This window comes from Eriocheir sinensis, chromosome 28 (genome assembly GCF_024679095.1).
Source record: "Eriocheir sinensis breed Jianghai 21 chromosome 28, ASM2467909v1, whole genome shotgun sequence".
Taxonomy (NCBI): domain Eukaryota; kingdom Metazoa; phylum Arthropoda; class Malacostraca; order Decapoda; family Varunidae; genus Eriocheir; species Eriocheir sinensis.
In genome coordinates, this window is record NC_066536.1 from 12,351,545 (window position 1) to 12,362,898 (window position 11,354).

Genomic DNA, 11,354 nt, shown 5'->3' on the forward strand with positions numbered 1-11,354 from the left:
TTTTTCGAACAAGGACGCTCACACAGAAAATGGGATGACGGGGGGGACTCATATATCACACATACACACACACACACAAAAAGAAAAGATAAATAGATGATAAAAACACACGCATGGGCACACAGGGTAACTATTCTCCCCATGGTTGTGTTTATATATCGGAAGAAGCACTGGATTGTTTTATAAGCTTTAGAAAGACAAAAAAAAGTAAATAAAGCTTCATATCCTCTGTTCTTGCCTCCTCCTCTTCTCTCTCTCTCTCTCTCTCTCTCTCTCTCTCTCTCTCTCTCTCTCTCTCTCTCTCTCTCTCTCTCTCTCTCTCTCTCTCTCTCTCTCTCTGTCCCCTTCCATTCCTGCCTACCTTCTCTCCTTTTCCCGACCTATTCCTTTCCTTCCCTACCTCCTCATTTCTCTCCCTGTCCTCTATAAAGTCTACCTTCCTGTCTCCTAATCTCTCTCCCATCCTGCTTCCTTCTTCTCTTCCCTGCCTCCTCTCCTTTCTTACATTTTTTTCCTCCTCTCCTTCTCTTCCTCCTCGCCTTCTTTTCTCTTTTCATTTTTCCTCCTCCTTGTTTCCCTCCTTATCTCCATTCTCTCCCTCCTCAATTTCCTTCCTCCACTCTCCTTTTCTCCCTCCTACCTCTTCCTCCGTGACCCCTTTCCTCTCCCTTCCATCCTCCTTATCTTCTCTACCTCCTCAATTTTCTTCCTCTCCTCTCCTCTCCCTCCCATTCTCCTTATCTCCTCTACCTCCTCAATTTTCTTCCTCCCTCTCTCCTCTCCCTCCCATTCATCTCTCCTCTCCCTCCAATCCTTCTCCACTCCAACCCATTTTTTTTCTCTCCTTCCTCCATCCTCCTCCCCGTCCCCGCCTCCCTCGTGATGATTACAGAGTGTCGTCGCCGAGTCACTCCTTCAGGGTCGCCGAGTGGCCGTCCGGAACACATTGCCGCGGAACCTCGACCGTCACGCCTTCCTTCCATCCACTTACTCGCTTTTCGTCCTTTATCTTTGGGCACACGTAATGAATAGGTGAGTGAAAACAACTCTTATTGCTAGTGTTATTGAAAGTGATAGTGTTAAATTTAGTGAGGTTTACGAAAGAGAATTGATTAAGGTCTCTGATATTCTTTCGTTTTAGGCATACACAACGAAAGTAGGGGCCGTATTACTGAACATTTCGTCGCCCAAGTTTACATATCTGACAAGGCTTTCATAGGAGTTTTGGGCATTTCCAGGAGTAGTTTTATGACCCTGGTGGTAGTTTGGCCCTTCTTCTGTACCGTGAACCTAAAGAAACACTCATTAGGACCCGATTGATCTCCTCTTTGACCTTTAGAAGTATTGATGTGAGAAGCGAAGAAGTTTTATTATACCGACCCAAGTGTCAGAAATCTACTTCGACATTGTTGCTATGCAGATACAGAACGAGATTTAGTAAAGAAACACTAGTAAATTTACGTTTCCAATATTCTTTCCTTTCCTTTCCTTTCTTTTCCTTTCCTTTAACACTATTGCTATTCCGATACACAAGGAGATTTACTAAGGGCAGAGGAGTAATTTACGTTTCCCTTATTTATTATTTCGTTTTTTGGGGATAAATTACGAAAATGAGTGTCTAAAAATTACTTTAATATTATTGCTATTCCCATAAAGAGCGAAATTTAGAAAAGATATATTGATAATTACGTTTCCATCACTCCTTTCCGTATGTAACCCTTAGCAAATAACGTAACAGTAAAAAAGAAAAAAAAGTTGAATCCTGATACTTTCCTAAGAGGTGAAAGTTACCGCAAACGGGCGAGTTGACATTTTAAAATTTCTGGGGACGAAAAATGCGAATACTTGAAATTTAAACGTTTTGGTTCACATTTGTTGGTCGTGAGGGCAGCCAGATGAAAGTGAAACCTCCTGCAAGTCCTGCCCTTCAGATACACACACACACACACACACACACACACACACACACACACACACACACACACACACACACACGCAGGCAGGCAGTGTCACGTTACATGTGATTAAGTTCTCATATTTTACTCCAGACTTCGCGAGACTCGTGGGAAGAAAGGTTGCGGTCTCAGCTTTCACCTCAAGATTTTAATGTTTTCCGATTATTAAGGGAAATAACCAAGTGATCATACTTCTTTGCCGTTAAAACTGTTTCGCCGGTCTCACGCTGAATATAATAATAAGATAATGATAACTGATGGTGACGATGAGGGTAACATGAATAAGAATAAGAAGTTGAAGAAGAAAAAGATAAAGAAGAGGAAGAAGAAGAGGAAGAAGAAGAAGAGGACAAAGAAGAAAAACAATAACACCACCACCAACAGCAACAATGACAACAACAACGAAAACATTAACAATAACAAATCACTATATATATATATATATATATATATATATATATATATATATATATATATATATATATATATATATATATATATATATATATATATATATATATATATATATATATATATAGTTAGACTTTGCATCGTGACCTATCCCTCCCCCTCCACACACCTTCCTTCCCACCCCTCTTCCCCTTCCACACCCTTCCTTCCCACCTCTTCCTCCTCCACACACCCTCCTTCCCCCACCCCCTCCACACCCCTCCCTCCACACCCTCCCTTCCCACCCCTCCCTTCCCCCTCCTTCCTCAGCAGTGTCTCGGAAGCCTCCTCGCGTGAACAAAGAATGCCGGGGGTCGCGTCCTCTGCATTCCTTCCCCCCTCCATTACACACTCCCTTCCCCGCGGCCCTGGACACACGCACACACACACGCACAGCCAGCAGCACCCTCCTTCAGGAAGCAGCTGCTGGGTCTTCCTATATATAACACACCTCCGTCCTGCCTCACTCCAGCCAGTCTTGTGCAGCACGCCGCCTCAGCAACAACACTTCTCAGCCCCAGCCAGCATGCTACTCCCTGCTCCGCCCTACGTCACTGTCACGGGAACTCGCGTCATGATCCACTACTGTCATGAAGCGTTGTAATAGAGTGCCCGTTTCATATATTACAGTGCTCTTTAACTTTCTTTTTATGGTGTTCACCCGGCTAAAGATACTAAAAGGAAAAAAAAAAAGCTCACTTCAAATGGTGATGATTTTTTTTTTTTTTTTTTATGTTCCTTTCCACTTGATACTATAATAATGCTCACTTCAAATGGTACTGTCTGTCTTCTTTCTCATGTTTCCTTCCATTAGATACTTAAAAATATTGCTCCCTTCAAATGATTAAAAGCCTATAAACAAATCTATAGGAAGGAATGATAGACAGATTAACTTAACTTGGCTAGTAACTCAACCACATAATTTCTTAGTTTTAGTACTCTTTCCTTACGTTTCTATTTAACTCACATTACCACTAGAATAACACGCACAGGAAACACAGATTCAAGTTATATATCTACAACTGATAGCATTTTATTTATCATTCGTATACCACTACCCATTTAAATCTCGTCCACTCAATCAATATACGAAAAAATTCAACTCAACAAATAACACGGATTGAAATTCTAAAACTAATTATGATTTTTTTTTCCACGAGTAACGACGATCCATTAAATCTCATCCTCTCCATAGACAAACAAAATAAAACATAACAATCACGGGTTCAAATTTTAAAACTACTCATATGATTTTTTTTTTTACGAGTAGCGACGATCCATTAAATCTCATCATATCAATAAACAAACAAATTCAGCTCAAAAACAAAGCCTCTAACATATTTTTTACAGTAAAGTAAGAAGCTCAAGGGCAAAAATAAATAAACACCATAAAAAAAACTGACTTCCTTATATATGACAAAACGCAGATCAGAGGAGCCGTGATATCATTCCTGTAATAACATATCCCAGCGCTTATGAGGCTGATCTAACGATATAATTCCCTAATAATTGTCACGATGCGCCGGATGAAAACGACTGAGACGAGACACATTCCTAAACAAAAACAGAGGAATCAGTTGTCTGGCGTGAGGTGAGGTGCACATCGCCTTTCCTCCCGGTGGTAATAAGGGTTGTTTTCACCTGAGCGATCTACGGCGCCAAGATAATGATCGGAGGTTCCACAGAAGGCTAAAAATACTACCGCGGATGGGAGCAAAATATACCTGGAGATAAGGATTGAAGGGATTAAGATGAGGCACGAGAGACTGATGGGAGAGGAGATTGGCGAGTCGAACCACCACTCCCTTCTTATATATGCACCTGTGACCTCTCTGTCTCTGTCTCTCTCTCTCTTCTCTTCTCTTCTCTTCTCTCTCTCTCTTGGCGACTTTTCTTTACTTTTCTTTATAGGGGAAGTATGTAGCGGGCTTTATTTTTCTCATTATTACTTTTTCTTTGCCCTTGAGCTGCTTCCTTTGCAGTAAAAAACAAAACAAACATCACCACCACCACCACCACAACCTCCCTGATTCCATATTTCCTTTCTGCTTCCTTCTTCCCTTCCCTCCCTTCTCTCCTTCCTTACCTGTTTTTCCTCCTCTCCTTCTCTTCCTCCCATCCTTCTTTTCCCATTTCGCTTTTCCTCCCCCACCACCATCAATAAAAATAACAAATAACAAAGTGACCCAAAACAATACACACAGTTCTATCATATTATACACAACAGCAATGGTAGAATAAGTATGCATTGACGCCAACCATGAACACAACATCCCTATAAGATACACCATGCCAGTCACAACACCACATGACAATACTAGCTCGCAGTCACCTTAAGCACAACACCGGCAACACCCCCATCACCATCACCACCATCACCATCACCACCATCACCACCACCATGAGAGTATGAGATAACAAGTCAGTAGGATCCTCACTTATGTCCAATTACACACACACACACACACACACACACACACACACACACACACACACGAGGTAAACTAAATTCCTAACTCATCACTTTTCATATTATTCTTTTTATTTTTTCTCTTTCTCTTTTTTCCTTTTTCTCCTTTCTGTTTTTGTTCTTGTTCATCTTCATTTTATCATTATCATCAATATTATTATACTAAAACTGTCAGAAATCTTCGTCATTATCATCATCACCATCATCATCATCATCCCGGTGTTGTTTTTGTTTACGTGGCTCATAATTTTCCTTCACTTCTTCCTTTTGGGCGTTGTCACCATCAAGCAGTCGTGAAAGTTAAGCATTGACGCCTCCGCCATCACCACTATCACCATCACCACCTTCACCGCCAGACGTGCAGTTCATCTCCCGGCCATCACCGTCACCACCATTATTGCGTCACTCAGCCGGTCATCACATGTCCACCGCTCGCCACGCCCCGGTTTCTTCTTCACCACATTTGCTGACACGAAAATCACAAGTACAATCACCGGTCTTGGATTCATCACCACTCGTAACTCATCACCACTATCAACCACTCATAGCCAATCACCACAAGTCACCTCTACTCCCCACCACTCATCACTCACCATCGCTACGACGGGAAATGAAACGTTTGTATTCAGAATAATTGTCTAAAGCCCCGTAATCTACTCTTCATTGAGGTATCTCGATAACTAACAATTATTTTTCGTTTTTTCTGACACGAAAAAAAAAAAAAAAAACATTCAAGAGAACCCGACCAAATAGTTGTTGTAAGAGACGAGTCTAAAAACAAGTGCCCAGATTATTAAGAAATGCTGGTCAACTCAGTGCATAGCCACATACACACCACCACCACCACTACCCGCCACGCCATCCTCTCCCTCACGCTCGTCACGTCCTCCACCCTCCTCCCAGCACGCATCACCAGTCATTCCACACTCAATCAAAATGCAGACGATACACATGATTCACGACCCACCTTTCTCCACATGCATCCCAGCTCGCCGCCGCCGCTCCCCGCATCACGTTCACGGCGGGAAGAACACATTGGCTCCACTCCCGACTCACTGATGACACGACCCGATCACCCAGACTCAAGGAAGGACACTCAATACAATGACGCCTGACTCCGGAAAACCTCCCGTCTCGATTTTAGTACTATTTTAACGTGTCTGTTCTCTTTCTCTAGTATCGTTGACTATAGGATGTGGTCATTTTTGTCTTTTATGTCATTAGCTATTATAAAACTGCATCAGGTAACGAATAGAAGGAAAAGAGAGAGAGATATAAGAATAATAGGTTACAGTACGGAGTCGAAGATTAGGCTTTTCGTAGCACAGCAACTCGTACAATAAGACATGGTCGTTGTCTCAGTAAATATTAGGTTCTTTAATACGACTGCTATAAAACTGACTGACGGGACTGAAGGGGAAACAACACCATTCTTCTGTAGTCAATATTTAAGTGGGAGGTGGATATTAGGATTCCATGAGCAGATTAGCAACAACGCAACAAGCAAACCTCCCACAACTAGGCACGTTTGATCATGTTATCTTGCCTCTGCTTCCCCTTACAGATGGTCCCTGTCTTATTTAGTTCGCAAAAGATACCCAACTTAATTTGTCATTGATAACTTTGTAAGCCTTCATCGGTACAAAATAAAAGGAAAATACGTAGCTCGGAGTTGGATATTAGTTTGTTTGTTTGTTTTCAGAGCATCTCGGTATTAGGGTTGGCTGCTTTTACTGCAATCATTATATAGTATTCGGTTATACTAAAAAAATTACTAGTACAGTCAAGATAATAGGGTAATGCTCAGACCAGAGAGGAACAAATGGAAGAAATAGCCCTGCGTTTATAGCCTAGTATTGCTGTTACCAAGGAAGGTCGTTTACCCTGGCTACCACTTCCTCGATAGTGATCTCCGCCTCCTCCTCCTTCTCCGCCTCCTCCTCCTTCTCCTCCTCCGCCTCCTTCTCCTCCGCCATCCGCCACGACACAGCTGATGGTGGAAGGAAACCCGAGATTAAAGGATATTAGCTTGGATTTGGAGGTTCGTTTTTGTTGTATGTATGATGGAGGAGAGGATTCATGTTGTCACTTGTTGATCTTCACGCACGGGCTTGTGTGTGTGTGTGTGTGTGTGTGTGTGTGTGTGTGTGTGTGTAACAGGTGCTCAGGGAGGGATGCAGCCACGACTCAGTGCATCGGGGTTTCAAACTAATGCGAAATCAACGTGTCACAGAGATTACTTGATTAATATTGCCTGACTGACTGGTTGGACGGCCTCTTGCAGTGCGTATAGATAACCGTCATGACGATGTTAGTTATCTCGAAGGTTAAATTCTGTCCTAACGTTAAAATTCCCCCTGCAACAAGTGTAATGAGCCATGAAGCTGTCCCGAGCCGCTGCGTCACCACCATCGCCGTGCATCGTTCTCCCCTCGCAACACTTCAATTTTCCTTACGTAATGAAACAAGAATGATGTAGCAATAGATCTGCTCTTATTACTGCTGCCGAAAATATTACTGCTGTAATTACTACTACTACTACTACTACCACCACCACCACCACTGCCACTATCCCACTACGACTACTACTACTACTACTACTACTACTACTACTACTACTACTACTACTACTACTACTACTACTACTCCTACTACTACTATTACTACTACTACTACTACTACTACTACTGCTACTACTACTACTACTACTGCTACTACTACTACTACTACTACTACTACTACTAATAATAATAATAATAATAATAATAATAATAATAATAATAATAATAATAATAATAATAATAATAATAATAATAATAATAATAATAATAATAATAATAATAATAATAATAATAATAATAATAATAATAATAATAATAAGAAGAAGAAGAAGAAGAAGAAGAAGAAGTAGAAGAAGAAGAAAAAGAAACGAAGAATTATCCCTTAATCAGTTTTTTCAGCCGTACACCTGGGGCAGCTCACGCTGCCCCAGGAGCTCTGATTGATCCTCTTGAGAGTTCGCGAGAGTCCGGGTTGATAGGTGGTCATCAGGACAGCATGAGAGTAGTCTTATTGTCAAACAGTTTCAAATAGTCCGTTGAGGCGTTGGATTCCGCTGATCCTTTCCTCCCCTCTGCTCTACCACACAGTCCCAACATCTATTTCTCCCTCTCATATGTCACCTATAACTAAGATATAAGAGGAAGAGACAGGTGTTGAGATTGTGTGGCAGAGCAGAGGGGAGGAAAGGACCCGAGGAATCCAACGCCACCACGGGGGTTTGACTATATAGCCCATTCGGTGATGATTGAACATGTCAGCGTGTAGCGGCGGGCGGGACTCGAATCCGGGTCCTCCAGAACACCTCGCCAGCAATCTGACCACACAGCCACCACCTTCCCATCCCCACCATCCCTGCCATTACCACCGTCATCAATTAAAATCCAGGACCCTAAAAAAAGGCGAGATGGTTGGACTTGACCTGACCTGCCCTAAGATAAGCTCCGATGAACGATAGCCGGGGGTCAAATTGGGCGTGGGGGCGGGGCGGGATCAGGTCAGGTGGACGGGGGTCACTTTCAGGCCTCGGTCAGCAGGTGGCGACCTATAAAGGCGGCGGGGACCTCCGGAGTCACTACTCATTGCTGCTGGGTGTACTCAAGGACCTGACCTCCGCTGTGCTCTCAAGCCTCCCGAAGGTACTGTCTGCTGGGGATGGGAGGGGGAAACAAGACTAATTTTTTTCTTCTTTTTCGCTTTCTTTCACCTCTCTGGCTTACATTCTTTATTTACCGTTTTGTATATATAATTTGTTTTTGTTGAGATTTTCAGTAATGGGTAGAGTTTTGACCACAGATTCCTTCTTTTGCTTCTCCTTTGGCTTACTTTAGTTTTATCAGAATCCTCCTTCTCGTTCTCGTCGTGTCCTCTACTTCTTCCTCTTCTTCATTCTCTTCCTTTTTCTCCTCCTTCTCTTCTTATTCATATTCCTCTTCCTCCTCCTCCCAATACTCCTCTTCCTCATCTTGCTTCTCCTCTTCCTTTTCCTAATACTTCTCTTCCTCATCCTGTCTCGTCCTCCTCTTTCTAACACGACAAGACAGACAGAGAGGAAGGAAGGCCCTCATCCGTCACCTCCCCGTCGTTTCAGATGCTGCCGCGGCGAGATGTGTGGGCTGTGCTGGTGGTGGTGATGTTGGCGGCGGCGGAGGCGACCCCGACCTTCGGCGACTACAACAAGGGCTACAAGTTCTCGGGGCTGTCCGGGGGCAAGGTGAGAGTGTGAAACGGGTAGGGTGATATGAAGAGATAATTGTAGAACTTGGAGCTTTCGATTTTGCAACGATATAGCTAAGTTTTTTTTTCCACGATTATTATTGTATTTTTTTTATTTATTTCGTATTCGCTCATGGATCCATTTTATAAAGCATTACGTAGTGCAAGGGACAACTCGAGGAATATTTGGTGTGCATTATTTCAAACGTTCTAGATTTTCACATTTAAAGTTCACCAGAAGCGTCTCATTTTCATTAACTTTGGATTTAGAGTATCAAGCGGATTAGTAACAATATAATGTTATTTTTCCCTTTCTCCACGATGACAGTGTGTAATGAATGACCCGCCTGTGGTAAATGTGGCCCTTCTTGTTGGTGATAAAAAAAACACCTCTTTCCTTTTCCCGTGTATAACGTTTTCACGAAACAAAAACGTTGTTAAGGTTCATTCATTGCCCCTGAAACATACGCTGCAGCCACTTATGTTGATCTTCTTCTGTTCGCAGTTCGGGACAGGCGCCTCCTTCGATTCCTTCTCCAGCTTCGGTCCTGCCATCGCGCCCCCCATCGCCCCATCCTTACCCAGGGGTGAGCTGTGCGAGCCCGAGTTCATCACCAAGACCGAGTACGCGACGGAGACGCAGAAGGTGGTGCAGCCCGTCACCTTCACCGAGTGGGAGACCAACATCGTCACGAAGATCATCAGGCAGCCCGTCACCGACACGCAGTTCATCACTACGACGAAGCTGCAGCGCCAACACGTCACCGACACACAGGTGGTCACGAAGGTGCAGTATAACCGCCAGTACGTCACCAACACCGAGTACGTTACGGACGTCCAGCGCGTGACCACCACCGTGCCGGAGATCAGGTACAGCACGCAGGCGGTGACGCAGTTCCTGACGATCACCGCGCCGCCGCAGATCAGACACGTGACCCAGGACGTGATCAAAACCTCGTACGTCACCAAGACTCAGGAGGCGCAGGTCCGCTACGTTACCAACCACGTGACCGTGACTCAACCCCTGACTCGCATCCAGACCAAGGACGTCACTCACTACGTCACCAGCACCCAACAGCAGATCAAGTACGTGACCAAGGAACAGCTACGGACACAGTTCATCACCACGACTCAGGTGCAGCAGCGGTTCGTGACTCAGCAGGTGACGGACACCCAGTACGTGACCACCACCAAGAACAACTACCAGACCACGTACATCACAACGACGCAGGTTGATATCCGCTTTAAGACCACGCCGGTGACGCAGTACATCACCAACACCCAAACGCAGCTGAGACACGTGACACAAAAAGTCGTCAGCACCCAGTACGTGACAAAGACCCAACCTGAAGTACGCTACGTCACCCAACAGATTTCAACATCCGTGACGGACATCCGCTACGTCACCCAGGAGCCTGAAATCCGTTACTCGACTGTGGAGCTGACCAGGTACTTGACTCCATCGCACATCGAGCAGCGTTGCGCCAACCCGCCGGCGGAAACTCACACCCAATTCGTGACGGAGACCAACTACGTGACTCGCTCCGTGCCCGCGCCTGCTAACTGTGGCGGCGTCGAACTCATCCACCCGAAGAAGTTCAAGGTTGTGACTACCACCATCCCCATAGAGGGCTGGTAAGGGACAGGAAGAGGCGGCGGGAGTGAAGGCTGAACAGGAAGAAGAGAAAGAACATAAGATCGAGGAGAGAAGGAAAATGAAGAAAACAAACAGAAAGGAAATCAAATCACAACGAAATATGAAGAAGAGTGGAGAGTGGAATGTAGACTGAGAAGAAAAGGAAAAGGGTGAAGGAAGAAAGGAAGGAAGGCTGCATGTTGTGAAGGCAGGAGAGTGTTCAGTAGTGTGTTTAGTCCTCTCTCCTGTCCCCGTCCACTTGTCGGGTCAAAGAGTGTATGTGCTTGTGATGGGTGATGAAATATACGACTTGACACACATGACTATTTTTTTCTTCCATTTTTGCGCTCCTGTACACAAGGCGGAAGGGGAAAGGGTTGTGCGTGTGTGTGCGTGTGTGTGTGTGTGTGTGTGTGTGTGTGTGTGTACAGAGTGATTAGGTTACGCAAAACTGCAAGACCATAAAAAAAGAAATCTGAGCGCAACCATAAAAAGCGAAAGAAATTCAAGACAAATTATCGTCGAAAAAAAAAAATTGGCAAAAAAAGAGACTCTGCTCGTTTTTACA

The 11,354-nt window shown here is 44.2% G+C and overlaps 1 protein-coding gene across 2 annotated transcripts; it reads left to right on the forward strand.

Annotated features, from left to right (window-relative positions):
- The first annotated feature begins 5,854 nt into the window (after window positions 1-5,854).
- LOC127004528 (uncharacterized) lies at window positions 5,855-11,104 on the forward strand. Of its 2 annotated transcripts, none has more exons than XM_050872354.1 (3): window positions 5,855-6,916; window positions 9,026-9,148; window positions 9,656-11,104. In XM_050872354.1, the coding sequence occupies exons 1-3, from the start codon at window positions 6,869-6,871 to the stop codon at window positions 10,787-10,789; spliced, it is 1,305 nt and encodes a 434-aa protein (XP_050728311.1). In that variant the 5' UTR covers window positions 5,855-6,868; the 3' UTR covers window positions 10,790-11,104. The 2 variants fall into 2 exon arrangements, with proteins under 2 accessions (XP_050728311.1, XP_050728310.1); XM_050872353.1 differs by lacking the exon at window positions 5,855-6,916 and adding an exon at window positions 7,530-8,573.
- Window positions 11,105-11,354: the final 250 nt, after the last annotated feature.